This window comes from Talpa europaea, assembly GCF_964194135.1.
Source record: "Talpa europaea genome assembly, chromosome: 3".
Taxonomy (NCBI): domain Eukaryota; kingdom Metazoa; phylum Chordata; class Mammalia; order Eulipotyphla; family Talpidae; genus Talpa; species Talpa europaea.
The window spans coordinates 79,980,690-80,006,488 of NC_140069.1; the positions used below are offsets into that span (position 1 = coordinate 79,980,690).

Below are 25,799 nucleotides of genomic sequence, written 5' to 3' on the forward strand. Positions count from 1 at the left end.
GGAAAGACTTCAAGACTGCAAATAGCTGGTTATCAGACCCCTGTCCTCACCTTCCTGGGAACTGCCTCTCTCTCAAGCCTCTGGCTCCTTCCCTTAGCTGAGGATGATCTATAACCCTCAAATGCCCAACTGCCTTTGTGTCTCACAGTTTTATGGGCTCTGATACATAGGAAATTTGTTTTTCTCCTATTAATTTGTCTTATGTCAGAAATTATCAGACCAGCCAGAGAATCTAAAAAGGAAGAGAGGGACTCCCTGGTGGTACAAGGGTTTACGTTTCAGCACTATGAAGCCATCCGCAGCCACTGCAGCATGAGTTTGATTCCCCGCCAGGGAGCTAACCCACATAGCGCAGCAGACCTCTCCTGTCTAGCCTGCTGCTCCCCTCAGCAGTGTATTTCTATCAATCTGCCCGTTCTGCTCCCCACTCTGTTTCAGAATCCTCTCACCCCCACACCTCAAATTAAGTTGAATCAATTACCTAAACTGATGCAAGTCTAAGGACACAAAAAAACAACTTCAAAGTTTACATGACTAACTGTCATCTGTAATATCTATAGTTCCAAATCAGAATCTGTTACTTACAGCTCTGCAAAATTCTTCCAGTCATCTTCACTAATGGATGGCCTTGTGTGAGTGAGTGCAGTCATTAAGTGAGACTGACTAATAGCCAGACTAGTTTTGATTGGTCCTGGTTGATTAAGGGAGTCATCCTCCTTAAATGATAAAAATGACAAAAAGTTAAATTAGGGACATGATAAAAAAAGATAGTGTTTTTTTTTCTTTTTCAGATTATATTAGACACTCCATCAACAATCTTACTGTTTGTAAACTGTTTTAAAGCATATAAACGATCAATGTGTTCAGTCCCTTGTTTATAAATATTAGGTCTTTTGCAAATCAAAGAAATACATCTCAAAAAGGGAAAAAAAATAAGTTTCTACAATTATAATAAGAGAAAAAAGTCATACTCCACTTTGGCTTCGGTATCTGCCTTTGATAATACTGATATCTGCCCTCAGTTGATCTCTCTGTTCTTGTGTCAGCTCGTGGTAACCGTCTTGCGAAGCTGTTCTGAACAATGGCGGTCGTGAACAGAATTGATCTTTCCCAGCAACGCCAGGAAAATCTTGAGTCATGGAGTTTGCTGTCGACAGGCACTGTGAGCTCTTGCACAGTTAAGTATGATAATGAGAGGGAAGAGGAAGTTAAACGAGAGAAAGAAAACATGTTTTTATCAAAGATAAGGTCTGATTGCTTAAATTTCAATGTGGATAAGCTTACATTTTAATTAACTGAAACTAAGCAAGTTTAAAATGTTCATATTCTATAAAGGTTCATTTATATCTAGTTGGAGAACCATCAGAGAGTGAAACTGTCATAATGCAGTTTTTTAATGAATCAAAACAAAAATCTACCACACACTAAAATCCTAAGGGGTAGCTTCCAAAGGACTCTTATTCTTAATTTTCAGCAGTTATATTATGGTACTGAGACATTTCTAAGTAGAAGTTAAGGCTACAATTAGAACAAAGGATTACTATTTTAGGGAATAAAAAATGCATCAGTTATGTTTTTTAAAACCAGAATGAAGAAAATTTACAAAATGTAACAATATACGAAATTTTATGTGTAGCAACGAAACAGTGAATCACTGTTAATTTTATTTTGTATATATGCTGAACGCGATTTTTAATTAAGTAGAAAAAACAATGATATTGTCCACTTTCAACTTAAGCATTTTCCTTACTGAAATATTACTGCTACGAAAATGCTAGAATTTTTCACTTTGTACCAAATTTCTTCTCTTCAGCTGTTCTATGGTTATAGAATTAAAGTTTAATATAAAATGGATCTGCTACTAAAGACACTTTAAAACTACTAATGAAAGGAAATAAACTTGGAAGAAATCAGAGCAATTATGACCACTGCCTACTTTGGCTCCCTCTGTGGCCAGCTCTGACTTAAATTCTAAAGAAATGAAAATGATTCAAATAGTCTTTTTTTGTTTCCTTTAACTAAAGAACAGTGTGATATTTCAGAAGTGTAAAGTGATAGCTGCATAAGATACCAAATCAGAAGAAGTTCCACCATTTCCAAGTTCTGATTCATAAGAACTTCCAAAGTAGAGCCGATACATATTGAATTTTGATTCATCTGCAAGTATCTCGGACATCTCCAGAGAAACAAGGGACTGCTCTAAGCCACATTCTCCATCTCCCGCTGAATCATCAGAACCACTACTGTGGTTAAGAAAAACCATTGAGGACAGACTCAGGTCGCTATCAGAGCTGGAACTTCCATCCTAAAAGAAAAGGATAACTAGTTAACTACTTGTAAAGTTCTAAATAATCTGTAACTCAGAAAAACAAAACTGATAGCCAGTAAAAAAATAATGAAGGGCATTTTTAAAAGAGGCTTATTCTCTAATGGTTTTGAGGCACATAATAAAATTTAACTATTAAAATAATACAAGATAAAATGTAGAGATAATTTGTCAATCATCTCCCCAAAAAGTCTATAACAAAACTTCTAGATTTTACTTTTATCTTTTGCTTCACATTTTTCTACTCTAGAATGAATTAACCATATTAGAGTGCTTTATCATACAGAGTAACTTTACAAATAAGCCCTTTTTCTGGTGAAAGTAGGGAAAGGAAAACTTTGATGGCTTACAAAAATAAGTAGCAAACACTTAGTACTACGTTCATCTGGGAACTTGATGTCCTGCAAGAATACACCAATAAAATGTAGGGGAGAAGAGTATACAGAAAAACCCTTCCTCAAATGTCCCTAATGTAGCAGAGTTACAATAATTAAAATCAAAATGCTATTCTTACAGAAAAGGTTGGTTCTAAGGCCAAAATACAGAGAGTACACGATAAATCCAGTGTATTTTGTGAAGTGGTCAAAGAATGAGGACATCAAAAGGACCCAGGAGTCATTAGAAAGCAGCTCCTGTTAGCCACATCTGGGACAATTTGATTTTCAAAATAACTAAAAAATCAAAGTACAAACTAAAAACCCCAATACTTTTCTTTTTTTTTTTTTTTTTTTTATAGAGGCATGTTTTTTTTTTATTTATTTATTTGTTTGTTTGTTTGTTTTGTTTATACATGCACTGGGTACAGTCAGAAGCGCGGGAGGGTGAGAGAATTCACCAGAGCCAGAGCGGGGAGCAGAGCAGGCAGAAGGACCGAAGTACACTGCTGAGGGGAGCAGCGGGCGGCAGGAGAGGTCTGCGCGCCATGTGGGACCCTCCTCCGGTGGCCGGGGAGCAGCCGGGGATCGAACCGGCACCGCAGAGGCCGCGGGCAGCTTCGCAACCCAGCTCTCAACCGCTGCGCCACCGGGGAGGCCCAAAACCCCAATACTTTTCTGCTTATATTAACTAATTCATGATATTTCAGTTTAAATAGATCCTTCCACACACCGTTTGGCCAACAGTAATGTTAAAAAGATACCAAACTTTTCATAATTTTACGCAAAGCCAATAGTCCAAATATCGAACATTTAACTAAAGTTAAATTTCTATAGAGTTTTACCGTAGTTGCTAAAAAACAGGATTTTTTTAAGACTTAAATTTTGACACTGAACTGTTCATCACTCTTAAGCCACCACGGTAACTCTCTCCTCATATGTGTAACTTACTGGAGGTCCACAGGACAGCAGCCTTCCATGTAAAGCCTCTAACTGGGCATTGTAAAGCAACGCTTTCAGATCAGCTCCTGTAAAGGAGTCAGTTACTGATGCCACATGCTGAAGGTCAACATCGTCGGCCAGAGGTAAAGAGTCACTGAGAACATTTAAAATTTCAAAACGTGACACCTGATGGAGTAAAATGAGTTGATTTAACAAATTAACATAAAACATCTTAATCCCTATCATCTGATTTTTTGCATAACTTTATGTAGCTAATAAACTTTACAAGGAAGGTTAAGAAATGTATTACCTCTAGAACTTTTTCCCTAATAAAAGGAACATAAGGAAAATAAATGAAAATCAACATTGTTAACTATCCAGTATAAATCATTTCTTATTCAGACGGTGCCTATTTTTTAGGCTTGAGCAAGAAAGAAAAATTAAAATAACTTAACAGCTACATGTATTTTATACTTTGAATATTCATTTGCCTATTTTTTCTTTCATTTATTCATTAATATCTAAATTTGGGCACGAGAGCTGGAACGACACCAGACTAGGAACTATGAAAAACAGTATCTATATAACCTGTTTAGATACTATTAGATGTCTGATTCTCTGTCTTTTGTCAGGATAATGAGCTGTGTGATCTTTGAATACAGAATGTAGACATGCAGGACTTCAGGTTTACTACCTTTTTTCCAACTGGCCAACACTAAAATACTATAAACTTTTTAGAGTTGCATGGAAATGGCTGTGCCAAAGAGAAGCTTTGCAACTAATTCAGAATCTTTCTCATGCTGTGAGAAACAGACCAAGGCGTCTTCCTAAGACAACTGGTCTTCTGAGGACAATGGCTATTACCTGGGAGAAGTAACGTTCATAATAATATAGCATTGCTGGGTTTTAGACTCTACATATGGACTTATCACCTGATCAGGAGGAGGACAATATACACATTTATCTAGTCGGCCAGGCCTAAGCAAAGCAGGGTCAATCAAGTCAGGACGACTAGTAGCAGCCAAAACGTAAACACCTGGAGGAGAAAAAAAAATTATTTACAAAATCCTAATAAAATTCTCTTATAATAAGATTGTCTCCACATTTATATTTATTACCCTGTAAGCTTTCTACTCCATCCAACTGAGTCAGCAGCTGGTTAACTACCCGATCTGTAACTCCTGTGTTATCGTGGCCTCTTCGAGGAGCAATCGATTCAAATTCATCGAAGAAAAGAATGCAGGGCTTAGCAGCCTGCGCTCTGAGAAGAAAAAACATTTCATATTTGAATTGGGCTTCAGGGTTTGCCTGCTATATATAGTCACAAAATATTTAAATCTAAGATTTTCTGGGTCTCAATCTATTGAAAACTGTTAATTTCCTACTATGAAGGGGAATTTGAAATTTCTCCTTACAGTTTTGTCAATTTTGCCTTAAATATTTTCAAGTTTTACTATTAGATACAAAAAACTTTTAGAATTTTAATATCTTCCTGGTAAACAACCTTTTGTTTGTTTTATATATTCTAATTGCATATTTTACAATAAAATTTTAGAAGACTGGAACACAGTAACTTTTCAATTTAAAAATTCCTTATATAATCCCGTCACGTTTAAATAACTTTTCTTTATTAAATATTAGCATCTACACTCTTATTTTAAGTTGGTCACATATAGTCTTAATTTATAAAAGACAAATTGGAATAATTATGTATCTCACATAGGACCTACTTCAAGATTCCTTTGTTTTTTTTGGGTTTTTTTTTTAAGATTTATTTTTATTTATTTATGCATACAAGAACCTCTGGTGTAAGCCAGAAGTGCGGAGGTGAGAGGCTTCACCAGAGTGGGGAGCAGAATAGGCAAATCTATTGACACTTCCTAGGGGAGCAGCAGGTGAGACAGGAGAGGTCTGCTGCGCCATGTGGGTTAGCTCCCTGGCCCAGGATCGAACTCATGGCACAGTGGCTGGTGATAGTTTAATAGTGCTGAGACTTTAACCCCTGTGCCACCAGGGAGGCCCAAAAATGGTTTGGGTTTTTATTTATTTTATTTTATTTTTTTTAAGATTTTTTTTTTAAATAATAAATTTTATTTTTATATTCCCCCATACAATTGCAAATGCCCTAATCACTTATGCCACGTTCAGTATTTATACTTCTATTGTCATTTCCAAAATTTAATATAAAAATGTATTTTTAAAAGGTATTTGGTAAGATACAATCTTTGTTCTCTGGATTATTAATTCACACAAATCACAGGTTTTAACATCCATTCTTCAAAAACAAGTGAAGACCAAACATCATTAACTGATAAATAATAGTCATAAGGTTACTTAAAAAACCAACCTAATAAAAATATCCCGAACTGCTTGTTCACTTGCTCCAATATATTTGCTGAGTAACTCTGGCCCCTATTAGGTAAAATTAAATTAAATTAGAATTAAGATAAAAATTTTAAACAAAATATAGTTCTTATGACGTCTAAATGCAATCATGGAAAACTTTTAATATAGTTAAAATGAGATGTGTCTGAAATATGTTTTAAAAATTAATGTGTATGCTGGAATAACTACACCACAAATTCTACATTTGGAATTTCCTCTGCCTAGAATATATTACCAGAAATGTTCATCCTCACTGCTTCATTTCATTTAACCTCACAAACTGTCACATCCCTAAGAGGCCTCGCCTGATGAGCCAATCTATTACCCACTCTTACTACTCTATGCCTCCATATCCTGCTTGTCTTCCTCCACAGTAGTTACCACTACCTGACAATATATTATACATAGTGTAGCTCCAAGGTGATAGATGTAATTCAATTGGAAATTACTAAACTTGCTTTCAGATAACAAATCAAGTTAAATAACGCTATCACACAGGATTCCTTTGCCTTGAAATCCAATCGCTGTTTAGATTGCTTTTCAAGACTAATATTGCTAAAGTGCTGAAACTGTACAACTAAGATATGGAGCCCAGACCATAATGAACACCAGTTATGGAATTCTAAGGCAGGACCCAAAACGACCCTCAATTAGCACACTCGCACGTCCCTTAATTAACACACTCACCTTATATCTGAAAAAGCTTTAGAGCCAGTATGACAAAAGCAAGGGTGAGACACAGTCAACAAATAACCAAACCATTAAAAAAAAACAAGCTTCCTCCCTCAGTATGGTCTCCAGTCTCTAGTATTCTAGGTTTGTTTTCCCCTTCAAGGATAATTTGTTCTTTCATCTGACTGTACAATTTTATTTACAACGCATGAAGATTTGCATTTGTACACAAATATTTATAGCAGCATTATTCATAACAGCCAAAAGATGGAAACATACTAATTATCCACTCCCAGGGATGCACAGACACATTGTATCCACCCCCAGGGATGCACGAACACAGTCTTACAATGAAACATAGCTTAGCCTTCAAGAGGAATGAAGTAATGACATGTACCTCAACTTAGATAACATGATGCTGTTAAAAAATGCCAGACAAAAAAGAGACACATTGCATGATTTATGTTACATGAAACATCCATAACAGGCAAATTCACAGAGCTAAAAAGGAGACTGGGGCTGCCAGGGGATGAAAGGACAGGAAATATGATGAAAAAGTTTTGTAACTAGAGAAGTGGTGGTTATGCAACACTGAGTGCAATAATGATACTGAACTGTACATTTAAAAAGTCAATTATGTAAATTTCATCTTAGTTAAAAAGCAAAGATAAGTGCAAAACATACCTTGACACTAATAAAATTCATTCCACTCTCTCGTGCAATTACTCCAGCTAATAAGGTTTTTCCTGTTCCAGGAGGACCATACAATAGTACACCTGTTCTCTGTCGTATGGGCAAATCTGCAAATAATTCTGGGTACTGAAATACAAAAAATATGACAAAGCTCAAGTCTAAAACAAGTGACTAAGGAGCAAAGATCAATGTAGAGAAGAAAGCATTTACATTGGAATAACTGCTACCTTTATTAACAGTACAATAGAAAATAAAATTCCTACTCAAAATAATTTATTCTAAGGAGCTACCATAGAACATTTTTCCAAATGGACCACGGAATATGTACAAAATGCATATAAATCATCAGAACCTTTCGTTTCTCTTTTTTAAAAAAAATTATAAAAGTAGGGCCTCCCCTGGTGGCGCAGCAGTTGAACACTGGGCTGCGAAGCTGCCTGCAGCCTCTGCAGCACCGGTTCGATCCCTGGCCACCAGCAAGGGTTCCACAGGGCGCGACAGACCTCTCCTGCAGCGCCCGTTGCTTCCCTCAGCGGTGTTTCGTCAGTCTGCCTGTTCTGTTCCCCGCTCAGGCTCTGGTGAATCCTCTCACCCTCCCACGCTTCTGACTGTACCCAGTGCTTGTATAAATAAATAAATCTTTCAAAAACATTCTTTTAAGTACACTGCCTTCTGTATGTATGGTTCACAAGCCAATTATGGCAGCTATGTACATTCAAATATATTCAACCAAAGAAAGGAAGGAAGCACTAGACAAGCATGTAGAATGATAGTAGTAAAGTCTACATGCCAAACAAGTGATCAACTGCTTTTAAATTATTTCCAAATCATCCACTTCTCACAAAGCAAGAAACATCAGGTCTCTGAGAGAGAAAAGATCACTGCATGTAAACCTGGGACCTCATGACAAGAAATGAGATGGGTGTGTAAGAACCCCTTGTTACATGATCTGAGGACGGCAGTGTTCCTGGGAACTAATGGCAAGATGGGGCCTGGCAGCTTATTGAATGCAGCGCAGTGCTGTGGAGTACACAAAGCCTGTTTGAGAGAGTATGGATCCATACTCTCTCAAACAGGCTTTGTGTACTCCACAGCACTGCGCTGCATTCAATAAGTGCCAGGCCCCTCCTGCCATAGTTCCCAGGACATGCCGTCCAGATCATGTAACAAGGGGTTCTTACACACCCATCTCATTTCTTGTCATGGGTCCCAGGTTTCATGCAGTGATTTTTCTCTCTCAGGTCCCTGATTCAAATACTAATACATTACTTCCCAAACACTACCTTCTGGATCTTCTGAAGAACAATTTATTCTTGCCCCCTTTTATCCTGTTACCTGCCTAGTCCATGCTCACTATGCCTTTCCGGCCCTACCCAGATTCTGGGTATTATCCATTAGTTCTGTGGACCTAGAGAACTCTTTTACCTCCTAGCTTATTCCGATTCTAATTTCAACACAAAAACTGAAATTCAAATAAAAATATACTATTGTAACTGTCACCCTAATTTTCTTCATAAATTTCTATGGGCAAGGAATAAAAAAATAACATTAAAATCCTTGAGAGTATCAAACTAATGCCAAACATTTATTTGGTAACTCAGTAAATACTTGAACCGAGATTAGGCAGGCCAACACATAAAGCTGAAGTCAATGATTCAGTGGTGTTTTGAGAGCAAACAGTTCCTCTTTCTTTTAAGTACCTTGGCTGGTAACTGGATAGTGTCCACGAGCACCTGCCGGACTTCATGCAATCCACCAACCTTATCCCAGCTCAGGTCCCTCGGTTTGTGCAGGTTGACGTTACGTAGAGATGCAGGAATAAATCCCTGGAGAGCCTTCTGGAAGTCTAATGTTGTTAAAACGAATTCTGTTTAAAAAAAACAAAACTTTTTCAGAATATCTGTATAGGATTTTTTTTTAATTTATTTTTATTGATGCATACAAGAACTGGGGCACAGGCCAAAGTGCAGGGGGTGAGAGGACTCACCAGAGACAGAGTGGGGAACAGAACAGGTAGAGTGACTGAAATACACTGCTTAGGGAGCAGTGGGTGAGACAGGAGAGGTCTGCCTCACCATGTGGGTAGCTCCCTGGCCGGGGCTTGAACTCGTGCTGCAGTGGCTGGCAATGGCTTGATAGTGCAGAGACTTCACCCCTCGTGCCACGAGGGAGGCCCTGTATAGGAGTTTTCATAACATGCCCTCATCTTTCTACTCAAATGTTAATTTGAATACTAAAATGGAATATATTTAATTCTTGCCTTAATACTTCTCCACAATGGAAAAAGAGTCTAAGTTTTGATTTTAATGGTGCACATACCTTCCCTGGTGGATACACTGTGATAAGAGAGGTGACAATGCATGGCTCGATCCACAAGGACTGTAAAATCTCTAGCCACAAACCCTTCTGTTTCTTTAGCTATACGTTGCAGGTCAAGATCAGTAAACTGGCCTGTGTCACAGCCCAGTTTGTTTTTTATTACATTACACAGAATTTCACATCTTTGCTCCTACGGGAAAAAATTGAAATTTCTGATTTTACTCAACTATAAATTCTAGTACATATATATCTAGAAAAATCAGGCTGACGTAATATACAATGATAGAAAACAGACTAGTGGTTTCTGAGAATGGAGTGTGGTAGGGACAGATTGCAAAGGGGTGGCAGGAAACTTCTGGGAGTAATGGAAATGTTTGCTACCTTAACTGTAATGGTGGTTTCATGGTGTATATATACATTTGTTAAAACTGGTCAAATTGTACGCTTTAAATAGAGGATTTGTATGTATACTCTTTTTGGTCTTAAATATCTGTTATTTAGCACAGGGTATGAATATTTAGGATAGATTCTAGGTACAAATTTTATTTTATTTTATTTTTTTTAAAGATTTATTTATTTATTTATTCATACAAGCACTGGGTACAGTCAGAAGCGCGGGAGGGTGAGAGAATTCACCAGAGCCAGAGCGGGGAGCAGAGCAGGCAGAAGGACCGAAGTACACTGCTGAGGGGAGCAGCGGGCGGCAGGAGAGGTCTGCGCGCCATGTGGGACCCTCACTCGGCGGCCAGGGATCGAATAGGTACAAATTTTAAACAAAAAATTTAAATGTGCCTGCAGCCTCAGAACACACTAACGTCATCATAAGCATCAATTCCCTCAGGGGACTATGTATTGGTTAAAAAAAAAAAAAAAAAAAAAAAAAAAAACCAAATTTTTAGGACATCTATTTACATTTCTCACTGTTCTTTCTCATTAAGAAAAAATGCTAAAATAACTATATGAGTTGACAGATGTATTAACTTGATTTTGGTAAATACTTTACAATGTATGTTTATCAAATTATCAAGATATACAATTTTATTTGTCAATTATGCCTGAGAAAACTGGGAAAAAAAAGATTCTATTTCCCTGACTTATTTATAGATTTCACCAATGGAAAGTGAAGCAGTTTAGAATCTTTAGAGCTTCTTTCCTTTTAAATGGAATTCAAAAAAACTATTACAAAAGGAATGCTTTTTCAAAAAAGCCACTTCCTTGGAAAATACACTGTAGTATTTCAGATGGTTATAAAAGAAAATCATACATCTAGCATAACATGTACCACCTGTCAACTTTTCAATATCCTTAGATCATGTACATATACATAAGTTTAAAGCCATAAATCAATAAAAAATAATTTCTATAAAGAGGACATATTTCAAAAATTTTCACAAGTAGTGTGTTACCTGATCAGGTGGTTGAATATGTTGGATACACTGAAATATGTGAATTCCTTGAGCTGAAACAAGTAGAGGATGTAGAGAATGTTGAGATTGGCTTGTAGCAATCAGTGCAACCAAGCTTCCCATGGAAATAAATTCTTTCATTACATCATTCAAAGCTAGAATTAAGCAATACAGAGTAAAAGCTTAGTAAATATAAAAATGAAATTGCAAAATTATATTTTCATCAAAAAAATCATCTAGAATTGGCTGTAAGGATGACCCCTTCATATATTTTAAAAATTAAATATTTCATTCATTCATTTATCACAGCGCTAATATTGGTCAGCCTATAATCAACCTAATGGAGGCATTACAAACTGTCTATATAACTCAGAACACTGCCTAGTGAGGTTCCCACTCTGAATTTTTTTTAAAGATGTATTTATTTATGCATATAAGAACTGGGGTACAGGGCCAGAGGTGTGGGGGGGTGAGAGGATTCACCAGAGACAGAGTAGGGCGCAGAACAGGCAGACTGACTGAAATACACTGCTGAGGGGAGCAGCATGCAAGTCAGGAGAGGTCTGCTGCACCATGTGGGAAGCTCCCTGGCCGGGGATGGAACTTGTGCTGCAGTGGCTGCGGACAGCTTCATAGGTTGCATCTTAACCCCTTGCGCCACAAGGGAGGCCCCCTACTCTGGATCTTATAAATCAAAAGGAATCTCAAATGTTATAGAAGGGTGATGAATTTCCGGTGTGTTAAGTTAAATATAACATATATTCCTATGACTTCCTGAACAATCTCTTCTTGTCCAAAGTCTAGCAAAGTTTGGTTGGTATGAGAAGGGCATAAAATGTGCACCTGAGTACTGACCTAGAAATTTGAAGCATTCCTTTGAAACACTAATAAGTCTTGCAGATGCTACAAGATTCAAAAATTGAGATTAACTTTAGTTTATAACATAACCCTACCCACTATGTTTGCATTTTGTATCTATTTCGGCTCCCAGGAATCTCAGGGCAGTTTAATGCTGCCAAACCCTCCAGCTGCCCCCTCACCAATCTTGAACTCTAAGTTCCAGTCAGTGGTACATTCCCTATCATGACTGCTTGCACAGCAATGCCTTTGCCTATGGACCACCCTTCCCTTGTGTCTTCATTAGCAGGAAGTTGCTTCACAATAATTTCTCCTTCATCAAAATTGATTGCATTATCAACTCAAAAAAGCCTTCCCTGATAACTTATTCCCTACCACCGTCCCAGTTTAGGGTGCATGTGCCTATCTATCACAGCCTCTGTACACTTTTAGCAGAACCTATCCTACCACCTTGTAGTTGTGGCAGCCTGGTCAAATTAATCTTTTTGAAAATGCATTTACTCACCTACAAAACTAGGAAAGTAGCTGGATATAGAGTACAAAGCAATTCCTAGCTCAGAGAAGACACTCAACACATCGGAGCTATCATCATTACCAGCAATATCCAGTGTTGAAATGTCTGTTTACTTTTCTTTAATCACTTAGACTTTGAGAATATAGATGGTGCAAAAGTACGAATAAATGAGCCAATCTGTATAACTGAAAATTTCTAAAAGTTTAGGAAAATGAAAGGTCCTAAAAAGACTAATAATGAAATTGCAGAATTTTCACACTGCTCTTACTCTAACCAAATTTGCATAAAGGAGACCTGCAGATTGCTACAGAGGCCTCAAAAGCAACACAAAACAGGATAAATTCTATTCCCGGATGAGAGGAGATTTACCATCAAGACTACAAATGCTGTCTGACAAAAGGAAAAAAGCCTGAAATCAATGACTGGATGCATTACCATGTGCCAGCCTTTGGCTCTGCACAGCATCAGGACCATGTTCTTGTTCCGGGAAAGCAGGCAAGCCAACGAGGAGATCCAGGTCATCCAACAGAACAACAGATGGCTGCCTCCATGCTGCCTCTGAGAAAGCCGCTTCTAGGGCTTTCTGTATGTTTTCAAGTCTTTTCCCTTAATATTAAAGACATGAAAGGATTTTAATGTTATTCAGTGGTGGGAATGTTCAGGTTGCCTATGAAAGCATTACAGTTCTATGCTGACTTAACGCTGAAAATTCAATCCCTATTTTGTTATTATACCAATGACTAATTTTTTAATCATTAACATGGCTTAGTTGGCACAGCTTCAGCAAAGTGCTAAATTTTATAAAACGAAAAATGAATCATGCTACTATAAATTCTGTATGTATATATCTGTTTATACTTACCCTCATTCCATAGAGAATTTCAGACGGTTCATAACAAAACAGTAGAGTGTTAACCATATTCATACCTCGTAAAACTTTACAGTCAACTATCTCCACGTGGGCATCCAATATTTCAAATGCTTCTTTACAGATTGCCTTGGCTAAAGTTGATTTTCCACACCCCTAGAAAAAAATTGCTTTGTAAGAATTCTCAGTATAGTCAGTCACCGAACTGTGACAACCATCAAGACTTGGTCTCCTCAATTAAACAGGTACTCTAAAATGTGTGACATCAGTTATAAGTCAACAAAAAGTGTGTGATGTAACAGATCCTTCAACCTCGAGGATCGCACCATGAGGCCGGTATTGTGACATTCAGCAGGAAGTTAACCACCAGGAAGGAATAAATAGCTGGATTCAGGAAGTTCTAAGAGGGCACTGCAGGGTAAGCTGGAAAGAATCATTTCCTGACCGCTCGAGTTTAGCAAAGAAATAAATAATATTCTACAAAGAAACCCAGAGGCTCCTGCTTCCTAGCCTTAACAGCAGGATTCACGTATTATATAAACGTAGGCAAGATTAACAGGTAGCAACACATCTCCAGAATAGAAACACCATAAAAAGGTGTCTTTCCCTACTCCCACTCCAAACTCAATTTGTATTAATAATAAACTGCTTTGAGAAAGTAAAAAAAGCATATACTAGTCCACTTGCTGTGCGAGTTGTTACTAAATATGGCTTTTCTTTTAAACTGCTAGAAGCTGGCTGAATCCCATGTTCATTATAGTGCACAGATTGTACAAAACAAATTAGATGTTTATATTCTATTTGCTGGTAAAAACAGCAAAAATAATGCTTCATTATTTGTACTATAAAGAAATAATTTTTCTAGGAAAGTGAAGTTTATTCCCATAGGGAAAAATTTATTACCCACTTCCCTATTACCTTCAATTAACATTAGTTTTAATTCACAATCTTACAGTCCATTACGGACCACCAATTAGCAATCCCAGAGAACATTAAGTTGGATATAGAACAATTTATTTTATTATTAAATGACTAAACTATATAGGCTTTTGAGCCAATGTGTACCTTTTCAAGTAAAAGCTTCACTTTTTCTGATCATAAAAAAATGCAAAATAATTGTACTTAGTAATGAAAGGTTAAAAAAAAATTCAGTAATCATCCTACCTCATGGGAGTTAACCATTATCAACTGTTTTAATGTCTTTCTTCCAGACACATTTTATATAAATTCATAAAGATGGAATTACAATATTCCTACACTTTCACAATAAGTCATTGTCCTCCTCAGCCACAGAGTCCAATCAACTCCCCAGTACAGTGTGCTACATATTTAACAAGTCCGTTCCCTGTGCATATTCATGTTACTTCCAATTCTTTATTATAAAGCTAAAGTAAATATCCTAACAACTAAGTATAAATTTACTTATCTGTTACATTACACCTTAGAATAAATTTCTAGAAGTAGAATTACTATATCAAAAGATACAGACTTAAAATTTTGCTGAACTTTGCTACAGTGCCCCCAAGAAAGGCTGAACACTAACAGGTTTTTACAGTTCTTCTAATACCAGTTTCTTCTCTCAGTTTTTTTTTACCATTGTTGTTCTGTCTAGCTCTAACAGTCCTGCACAAGTTCTAATTTTTGTTTTCATTACTGTGTTGTTATGTAATGTCTGGAATTTAGTAAGCACTCAACAAATACTATCATCACTAAAGTTTATAGAATTGTACTATATTTAAAGTCAATGGGGGCCTCCCTGGTGGCACAGGGGTTAAAGTCTTAGCACTATAAAGCAATCACCAGCCACTGCAGCATGAGTACTATCCCCAGCCAGGGAGCTACCCACATGGTGCAGCAGAACTATCCTGTCTCGCCCACTGCTCCCCTCAGCAGGGTATTTCAGTAGATACGCCTGCTCTGCTCCCCACTCTGTTTCTGGTCTCTCATCCCCCCTCAACACCTCTAGCCTACACCCCTCCTTCTATGCAAAATTAAATAAAAATTAAAAACAACAACAAACAAACTATAAGCCCCTTTAAAAAGGCAAAGTACCTCTAGCAAGACTGATAAAAGATTAAAGATCAAATCACCAATATCAGGAGGCAGGACAACACAATAGATTCTACAGCCATTAAAAGTCTAAGAAGGTTATAAACAACTAACTTTATCATCATAAATTCAACAACTTAGATGAAATGGATGAAATTCTGAAAAAGTAATAACTACCAAATGTCTGCCAAGGTGAAATAGATGATTAGGAAAACTGAATATATAATTATAAAAAGTTAACAACAAAGAAATCTTTAGGTCCAGAAAGTTTCACTGGAAAATAACATTTAAAGAAGAAAAAAATACAAATTTTATATATTCTTCCAGATAACAGAACAGGAAGAAAGATTTCTCAGCTCATTTTGAGGCCAGAATTACCTTGAGAGCAAAACCAAAGACAGTATAAAACAGAAAAAGATAAGGTAATACCTCTCATAAACTTAGATGCAAGAATCCTCAGCAGGATATTAGTAAATAGAACACAACAAAATAAAAAAAGATTCAAACACCAAGACCAAACAGAATTTATTACAGGTATGAGAGACTGATTCACCATCTGGAAAGCAACAAGCCCTATCAACACCCTAAAAAAACCCATACAGTCAGGGCTTCCCCTGGTGGCGCAGTGGTTGAGCCCTGGGCTGCAAAGCTGCCTGCAGCCTCGGCTCGATTCCTGGCCACCGGCGAGGGTCCCACATGGCGTGCAGACCTCTCCTGCCGTGCCTGCTGCTCCCCTCAGCAGTGTATTTCATCAAGTCTGCCTGTTCTGTTCCCCGTTCTGGCTCTGGTGAATCCTCTCACCCTCCCGCGCTTCTGACTGTACCCAGTGCTAGTATAAATAAATAAATAAATAAACCTTTAAAAAAAAAAAAAAAACCATACAGTCATACAAATTGATAAAGAAGAAGGGCAGGGAGCACATTAGTCTTATTCATCATCACTTTCCCAATACCTAATAAGCAGGCATTCAAAAATATTAGTGGAAGAATTCCACTCCTAGGTATTTACCCAAAGGACACAGAAACATCAATTCCGAAGAGCACCTGCACCCCTATGTTTATAGCAGCACTATTTACAATAGCTAAGCTTTGGTACATTGTACCCAGGTTTGGGTTGTGGTACAAGAAGATGTGGTACATATACACCATGGAATATTACTCAGCATTCAAAAAAGATAAACACATGCAATTTGCAGCAACATGGATGGAGCTGGAAGGGATCATGCTCAGCGAAATAAGCCAGAAAGAAAAAGAAAAAATACTGGATGGTCTCACTCATAGCAGGAATCTAGAAAACTTAAATAACGGACCAGGAAAAAGAATAACTATAAGAAAGAAAATATCAAAATCAACAAACAACTATGAATCAGAGACACTCTATGGGGGCTGGGGGGGTGGGGAAAGGAGGGCTTGGGGTCAAAATAAGAGGGTTGTAATTGTATGGGGAATATAAAAATAAAATTTAAATTAAAAAAAAATTAGTGGAAGAATAAATGTTTTTCTTATCTTATGTAACAGATGAAAAAACCCAAAGAGGGAGGAATTAGAAGTTACTAGTTAGTGAACATGAGCACATTTAAACCACACATACTTTTTCTCCGGTGAGTAAAAGGGCCCCATTCCGCAGTCCCGCCACAAGGGTCATCAGCTGCCGAGACAAAGGGCGTCCCAAGAGGCTATGAGTGATGTGCTCCATGGAGGAAATGCCTAAGAAACTCACTCCTCTGCAAAATAAATTGTAACATGATAAAATACTGAAACAGGATAAAATTTAGCTGTAAACATTCTGAAACGTCCCAGGCTAATTAATGAATTTTGAAAGAGTAAAATCTTGGACAATCTCCCTTATTTGAAAGTATATTGATTAATGCCAAATCTGATTCACAGCTTTTAAAACTAATTGTATCTCTTTCAAATATGTGCTGTAACAAAAATTCTGCCCTAATAACTCTTTCAAGAATTTGTTATAACATACAAACACCCCTTACAAAATGATTTTTGGCTAGTGTTAGAAGTGTTAGGATAACTGAAGACTTATTTCCTCTTAAACAGTATCTTTGAAATCCACTTTTAATCTGTGGATTATACAAACACAAACTTTATTTCTGCTAACAGAAAAAAAATCATAAATTTCTAAAATTAGAGTTTTCACTAAAAAGATTTTACTTCTATATATGCTTATGGTATATTTAAACATTGCTACTTTATGGGGTAATCCTTTCAGTGAACATTTAAAGATTATACACTACATATTATAGGAAATCAAGTCACTACTGCTACCTCTGCCAAAAACCTCTATGAAGAATTCTAAGAGAATGTTTACATGAGATTCTTTATACTTTATAAGAGGTAAAGAACATAAGAGGAGGGTCTTTCAGATTTTTCTGTCTTATAAATTGAGGAAAACACAAATAATCCCAATTGCTACATTGATAATAGTGAAGGAATAACTTAATTTGAAATATTTTTAAACATTCAATTAATACTTTTAGATTTAATTTTAAAAATAAGTTTATGATTTTATTCAAGCACATATGATCCAGGTCATTCTAGTTGCTTTCCTCTCACAAATAAAATCTCAAAGTAAAACTTCAAAAAAAAGCTTCAGACTTACTTACTTAAAAGGACACGGCAAATTATCAACCTAGGTATGGGAAAGAGGGTGATTTGAAAAAGTATCTACTAAAGATTAGAAAAATTGTTCACTGACATTAATATCTACTTTAATATTTATACATAAAAACACTGCCAGAGAAAATTGTGAAAACATGTCTCTAAACATGCTAGTTTGGCTGTAACTTCTTACCCCAAGCAGTTCAGCTTTAAAAAAGGAAGAGTAAAGTCAATTTCCTCACTGTTTTCTTCTTTTACCATAGGATCTAGAAGGACCTATAGTAGCAAGGAAAAATCAGATTTACATTTCAAAGTGATTATCTTTTGCTTGTTTTTCTCAGGTCCCAGGAAACTGAATTGCTAATTCTGTTACACCAAGAAAGAAGATATATTGCGCATGCAAGATCATTCCTTAAAACAGCCTTGACAACAATCATTTTACTCATCCAAGAAACATATTTATGGTCAATTAGTAATTAAGAATGTTTTCTCTTTAATATATTTTACAGATATAACTATTTACAATTTGATTTGTTTCACATTTACTATTCACAATTCTTATATATGAATCCTCTGAATGATATATCCCTTCAACTCTATCTTAACCAATGTCTAGTTCCAAACCACTGAAATTCACAATGACTACAGCATCCTCAATTCTATATCATAACCGTGAATGTCCTGGGCCTCCCTGGTGGTGCAGGGGGACAAGTCTCAGCACTATCAAGCTATCAGCAGCCACCGCAACATGTGTTCCATCCCATGCCAAGGAGCTAACCCACATGGTGCAGCAGACCCTGCCTGTCTCGCCCGCTGCTCCACTCAGCAGTGTACTTCAGTCAACCCACCTGTTCTGCTCCCCACTCTGTCTCTGGAGAATCCTCTCACCTCTCCATACCTCTGGCCTGTGCCTCAGCTCTTATATGCATAAATAAATACATCTTAAAAATAAGTGTGAATGTCCTAATTAAAACACAATGTTATAAAAGACCACTTCTAAAATATTTTTTTTTTTTTTGGTCTAAAATATTTCTAGAGGAAAAGTGATGGGATAATACTTGTGAAGAGTTGAGAATTTAAGTATTGCCAAAATAAAATGGGATGTGGAGCAAAACTGCAGGTAAAAATAGGAATGCTTAAAAAATCCTAAAATAGGTTTTCTTTTGTTTTAATACTACAAGAATTTTAAATCATGATCTATTTGTCAGTTAACATGTTTACATTTAGGATAAATAGGATTAGATGAAGCTATTACAGAATAAAATATTTTAAATCAAGTTATTCCTCACTCTTACCAATCTAGGTTCTAATGCGTATTTTGATGCAAGGTATTACAGGTAAAGTCATACTTTGCTCACATGTGACATGTATTATTTCATTAAATATTCAGTTGCAGTAATTACTTGTATTGTGGTCTTCTGTAGCAGACTGGTACTCAACAGATAAATATTTTTTTCTTTTCCTTTTTCCAAAGAATGAACTATGCTCAGAGAAAACTCCTTCAATCCTATTGAAAAATAATAAATGCAGAATTAGTACTGAAACTGTGGTGCAATAATTTAAGATTTTAAATATCAAATTTACTACAATCTAAGTGGCATTCTTTGATAAATAAAATTTACTGTTTAATTATCATTTGTTATGTGTTGTTCACACATGGTATAACTTGGAAAAACACATTTTGTGACTTCAATAGGAAAAATATCAAAGTAAATTAAATTTACCTACCATCTTTAATTCTAAGCTTAATATATTCTTCCTCTGACATTATCAGAGGAAGTGTGACAGTAGTAGACTGCTGTAACCATGAATAGAACACCGTTTTTACATCTTCTTCATTTATGTCTTTAGGCTGCCAAAGAAAAGAACAGTAACTAATTGTCCTAATAACTGACCTCAACATTAACATTCTTATTTTAATGCCTTATCTTGTAAACATTACCAAACAAACTCAGTGACAGATGTTCACATTCTATAGGCAAAGATTCCGGATTTGACATTAAAGTGCAATGAGTACATTGTAGCCTGAAGACATATTTACAGCAAGTAGCAAAGTTTTAAATATTCCTTTTCTCTATTCCCAGTAATATATATACCATAATTTATTTCACCTGATAACCATTCTGATCAATTCTGCTTTCCCTCTCAACTACAGAGGTGGAGAAAGCAAACTTCTCAATTCCCAGCTTTGAGCTGTGTATATGTACATGTGGATACACTCTGGCCAATCCCTGGGAAGGGCTTCTTTTAACTAAAACTTAGAAAAATCTTGCAAGGAGGAGAATTTGCCTTGTGCCTTTCCTTCTTGGAATGCAGACTGATGGCCCATCATAGAGCAAACATCTTGCATCTAAGAGAAGGAAAGTCACAAGCTAAGAATGGCTGATGAGAAAGAACAAAGAAGCCTATATACTCATTTAACCATGTCTGAGTTCTCTAAACTTCCTTGTACACAGAAAAACAAATCCATTATATCTTCAAGTCACTTTTTTTTTCCTATTAAGTTGGTCACAGTGCTGATACGCTAAATAAGTAGAGTGTTAATAAATTGAAAAGGTATGAAGAAGTTCTGAGAAAAACACTAATTTTTAAACATTTTAAATTAAAATTGTTTTGAACCTATTTGAAATTAAAAATAGGAGTAGCAAAAATTCAGAGGAAAAATATTTGCAAAGAAAAATAGTTCTCTGTTCTATTATATCTCAAAACAGATCCACTACTGTTATTTCTCTTTTTCTGGAGTCAAGCTAGAAAAATATCAAGATCAAAAACCAGAAAGTTATGGCAAAACTCAGATCACTGTGTACTACAGTGCCAATGTGTCAAGTGTTTAGTGTAATACTGTTACGGAAGTAGCATTTATTCTATTTGGTTTTTTTCTCTTCTCCACTCATATAAGTTATCTTATCTGGGGTTTCATCAACTAGAAAGCTCTGCTCAATTGCTTCTTCTATGACATAATTACCATCACGATATCCTTGGAGATCATACAGTACCATTTAAATTATCAGAAAAGGATTAAATGCTTAGAATTTTAAAAGCACATGCTACAATAATTTTTTTTGTATTATAAACCTCTAAGACCCAGTCACCCAAACTGGGACAGATTATATGCTATTAGAAAGATTTTTAAAGTCTAATTAATACCTCACTTCCTGCTATATCATATCACAAAAAATAAACAGAACAGAAAAGTAAGAGTCTCGCACTCTTTTAGGCTAAAATATTAATACCCTAAACATTAGAAACACCCTGGGAGATTTATAAAAATTATAAGGATGTGGCAAAATATCAATTTCCAAAAGTTAGAATTATCCATATTTGCACTGTTACAGCATACATAATACATGTATCACTTACTAAAGACTTCTTGGCTTCTCAAAAAGTTAAACACAGAATTATCACGATTCAGTAATTCCATTCCTACTATATACCTAAAGACTTGAAAGCAGGAATCAAAAAGATACTTATATTCCAACATTCAAAGCAGCATTATTGACAATAGACAAAAAGGACAAGCCAGGTGTCCATCATCAGATGACCAGATAAGCAAAATGTGATACATAAAATGGAACATTTAGTCATAAATGGGAATGAAGATCTAATCTATGCTACAACATGAATGAACCAAGAAAATGTTAGGCGAAATAAGTCAGACACAAAGGAGTCAGACACAAATATGAGACATTATCAGGGGCTGGGGGAGAAGGGAGTAGGGAGTTATTGATTTATGGGCACAGAGTTTCTGCTTGGGGTAATGAATGAGTTTTGGAAACAGTGGTGATATTTGCATAACATTATGAATATAATGAATGTGACTGAATAACACTTCAAAATGATAAAAACAACATTTTGTTAAATATATATTTTATCACAACTAAAAAGACTTCTTTGCCTTTCTAGCAAAAAGGAATATAACATTCTTATTAACTAATCAGAAATTTTGCAATACATCTAAAGCAATTGTGATAATTAAATTGAACTCACTAAGTTTTCTCTAGGTTGCAATTTTAGAGATCTTGGAATTTTAGGGATAACTTCCACTGGAGTTATTCTGACTACTGCATGCATTTCTATATTTAGTCTCTTTCTCAGGTCATCTGGAATCTGAAATTTAAAAATAAACAAAAATGTAAATATGTTCAAAGCTTCATTAAAAAATATTCCACAACATAAACATTAATATCTCTGAATTCAGGTGAATTGATAGAAGCTATTACAATATATAGTATAACCAAATGGATATTAACAGAACCAAAGGTATGGTTGTACCACAAACATTTCAATTTTTCCTTTCATTTCTTTTTACATCATCTTTATAATGTTACCAATCAATTTTGATCTCTCAGGTTAAGCCTGAGAGTATCTGAGTGGCAACTACTAGTACTGCACATTGCCCAGTGGCTCCCAAGATGTAGAGTGGGAAGCAAAGACTCCTGCAATTTGATATGAACCCAGGACTTTACCATCAGCACTTCACCCTGTCTTCACCATACAAATTCAAGTAGACAAAAGGGAATCCTAATGTGGAACCATTAATAGAAAAAGATACATCACAATAAGTTCAGCATTAGGCATAGGGATTTTGAAGATACAGTGGGATCTCCTAAACTAAAAATTTAGAGCAAAAAGAAAACAGTGAGGCAATGGTCTAGAGTTTTAGAAAATGCTGTAGGGCAAACACAGTAAAACTCTAAGTCACCAACATAAAAATCAGAGGTAAAACTGCTGGAATAAAAGGAATCTAAAAGGAGATCCCCTTTCCTTCCTGTGTTTCTTCCCTGTATTAATAATCTCTTCCCTTTACCTACCTTTATTTCAAGTATCTGGATGAGAATTTGCTTCTGAATTTGCAGCTAGGCTAGAGCCCACTGTTGTAATCTGTCAGTGGTTGATATTATTCAAAGCTGTGTTTCAATCCTTCAGAAAATTTTCAATGTTCAATTTACATTTTGTTAATATTTTAAAAATACATGTTTAATATAATTATTAAAATTAATTTATTGATGTAATATTGCATCATAACATTATGTAAGTTCCAGGTATGCAACATTGAATATCAATGTGGATATATACCATATTAAGGTACATGGCTAAAAGTCCAATTATTATCAGTCTTTTGGCGAAGATCTAGTATCTGTTCTTATCAGTTTAATTTCTTCCCTTTATCACCTTGAAGTGTCACTTCACAACGGTTTAAAATTAGGTTCAAATAAATGGGGCTGGTGACTCATTTCACATAAATTTAACATTAATATTTGAGGCCAAGATGGGAAGGTGGAGGAACACTAGCTGCTCTGCTTCTCACAGTTACACCCAAGTTAAAAAGCAGATACCAGCAGAGTAGGCAGTTTCTGGATACAATCCAATTTAGGTGCCAAGACAGACAATAGGAAGGCCATCTCACACTGTGGATATCTCCCTACACTGGCATTTACCCCAATACATAACAAGTTCTTGGTTTTTCAAGAACTTAGGAACAAATCTTCTGCAGGAATTGAAGATGTCTTTGTGGAAGGACTGTGCTAAGTGAGGTAAGTCAGAAGGAAAAATACAATATCAATGATTTCACTTCTATGTGGAATACAGAGAAACCCCAGTGTCAGGAAAAAAGACAAAATTTGCAAGCTGACCATAGATCTGAGGAGTGTAGTAGGGGATGGGGAGGGACAGGGGCCAAAATGAAAGGGAAGGGCACAAGGGACTGAGGTGATGGATCACAAGTACTATGATGGTGGGAGAACATGGAAACTACACATAAGGGGAGAAATCATATACTATCCAAAAATTAACAAAGATATAAGAAACTTAATCAAAATAAATACGTAGAACTGCTTTAACTGCAAAACAACAACAAAAAATGCAAGGCTTTGTAGGACACTGCATGCTAAGAGTGAACTCTAGAGTCAGCCTTCTTGGATTTGAATGCTAGTTCTACATATTAGCTATGTAACCTCAGGCTGGGGTTGTACCTAGGTAAGCTTACACTTGTCCAAGTTTATTTAATCAGAAAGTACACATTCTTCTCTCAAACAAGGACTTTCTCCTGAAATCAGAGACTCTTACTCTTTTTTATGATATTGTAATAAGCAACATAAAATTACTTCCCCCTTTATTATAAAATTTATACTAACCCAGACTTTCCCAAGATGGAGAGCTTCTACATTTTTGGTGTATTTAAGGGCATTCTTCAATTCCTCCAGTCCATTCCAGACTACCTTCACCACGCAGGCCTTACCAGTTTCTTGATTATGGTCTGGACTAATTTGTTTCTGATCCAGTGGTTCTGACATCTGCTTCTCTTTTTCAGGTGGCATGACATTTTGCTTTGTTTTACTTTGCTGCTGTTTTGGAGAATACTGCTTAACTAGTGTTCCATATGTCACAGTAAACCTGGGCTCTGTATCGAAATATTCCTGGTCCCACGGAAATATATGAATGGCATGGTGTTTGTTAAAGACAGAAGTTACTGATGCATTATGTACACTAGGAGGCTGTGATCTGCATACTCGGAAAATATTGTCTAGAGGAACAACTTCTGACTGCATGTTTTTGAATGCATTGATTTCGGTTAAACCCCAAGATGTCTCTTGTTTCTTCTCAGACCCAAAAGAAAAAATGCTTTCTATGATATTCCATAAGCGAGGTATGGATGATGAGTCAGCTGTGACCTCTGAATTTGTTTCAGAAACTCTTGAAGCTGACTGAAGTTGCTTGGTTTGGAATTCATTTGTCAACTGCTTTTGGACTCCATAATTATGAAGTTTTCCATGTGCATTATCTGCTTTTGAAAATGTATTCTCTTTGAATTGGCGAGTCTTTGGCTGAATTAGGAGTTTGGTGTCAGTTTCCAGTCTCCCATATGTAGCAGTTGGTACTAGTTCAACTATGTGAAAAACACAGATCATTACTCATTACTTAATGTTCACTTACACTTTGGACTCAACATTATGCCATAGAGAATGATGACAAAAACTACAATATACCTACCAATTTGGATAAACACATAAGTTTGTTGATCAACCCAAACAGGGAAAACAGCTTTTGGAAAAACTATTCGAATTTGATCTAGAAGATGATGTTCAAGGGAAGCAGCATGCAGCTCCTAGCACCAACCAACAAAAAGATCAATTCACTTTACATTCTGTTCATACCCTGTCTAGTAAGAAAATCTCAATTCATTACTCAAATCAACTCAGGAAATATAAAGAAGCTCTAAAAGAGAGAACTATAAAGACATTGCTGTCTAGAAGTAGGTTAACCTTATAATGGGCTAGTTCTCATTTTGTTTCTTTACCAGTATCTCCCAATCATCTGCTGAGAGGGGTTCCACCTCAACTTGCTGGCAAGAAACCACATGGGAACATGGCTTGAGAAACACCTGGGAAAAAAATTAAAAATGTAAAATTACTTTTAAAAGATTTTTTTAGCTCTAAAAAATAAATAGTTAGCTCTTCAGATACATGATTAGGAGTGGGGTGGGCGAGACGGAGGAGGTCAGTCCTTTATTTGAGAAACATTTATTCTTAGCTAGATCTTGACACAGCATTCTAGGAAAAATTATTTCACAGAATAATTACAGAATAAGGGAAAATACATCCCAACACAACAAGGTTTTTAAAAATAGAACAAAAATAACTTCTTTAAAAAAGGGATGTTGGACCTCCCTGGTAGTGCAAAGGGTTAAGTCACAGCACTATGAAGCTATGGGCAGCTCCTAAAGCACAAGTACAGCCATTGAAGTACAAGTTCGATCCCCAGCTAGGCAGGGAGCAACCCAC

The 25,799-nt window shown here is 36.2% G+C and overlaps 1 protein-coding gene across 4 annotated transcripts in view; it reads right to left on the reverse strand.

The window, feature by feature from the left end:
- Window positions 1–25,799, reverse strand: part of PEX1 (peroxisomal biogenesis factor 1) — a gene marked incomplete at both ends in the record, with an annotated part of 80,368 nt that overhangs the window by 6,774 nt on the left and 47,795 nt on the right. For 2 of the 4 annotated variants that reach the window (XM_084230343.1, XM_084230344.1), the window contains 21 exons: window positions 586–716; window positions 972–1,169; window positions 2,072–2,305; window positions 3,652–3,828; window positions 4,575–4,678; window positions 4,761–4,903; window positions 5,990–6,054; window positions 7,384–7,518; window positions 9,093–9,259; window positions 9,712–9,901; window positions 11,118–11,272; window positions 12,925–13,095; window positions 13,417–13,513; window positions 16,997–17,129; window positions 18,212–18,294; window positions 19,422–19,525; window positions 19,747–19,870; window positions 22,006–22,125; window positions 24,153–24,904; window positions 25,009–25,123; window positions 25,316–25,399. In XM_084230343.1, coding sequence (XP_084086469.1) covers window positions 586–716; window positions 972–1,169; window positions 2,072–2,305; window positions 3,652–3,828; window positions 4,575–4,678; window positions 4,761–4,903; window positions 5,990–6,054; window positions 7,384–7,518; window positions 9,093–9,259; window positions 9,712–9,901; window positions 11,118–11,272; window positions 12,925–13,095; window positions 13,417–13,513; window positions 16,997–17,129; window positions 18,212–18,294; window positions 19,422–19,525; window positions 19,747–19,870; window positions 22,006–22,125; window positions 24,153–24,904; window positions 25,009–25,123; window positions 25,316–25,399 — 3,482 coding nt within the window. The remainder of the gene's footprint in view (window positions 1–585; window positions 717–971; window positions 1,170–2,071; window positions 2,306–3,651; window positions 3,829–4,574; window positions 4,679–4,760; window positions 4,904–5,989; window positions 6,055–7,383; window positions 7,519–9,092; window positions 9,260–9,711; window positions 9,902–11,117; window positions 11,273–12,924; window positions 13,096–13,416; window positions 13,514–16,996; window positions 17,130–18,211; window positions 18,295–19,421; window positions 19,526–19,746; window positions 19,871–22,005; window positions 22,126–24,152; window positions 24,905–25,008; window positions 25,124–25,315; window positions 25,400–25,799) is intronic. The other 2 variants (XM_084230345.1, XM_084230346.1) reach the window with 2 other exon arrangements.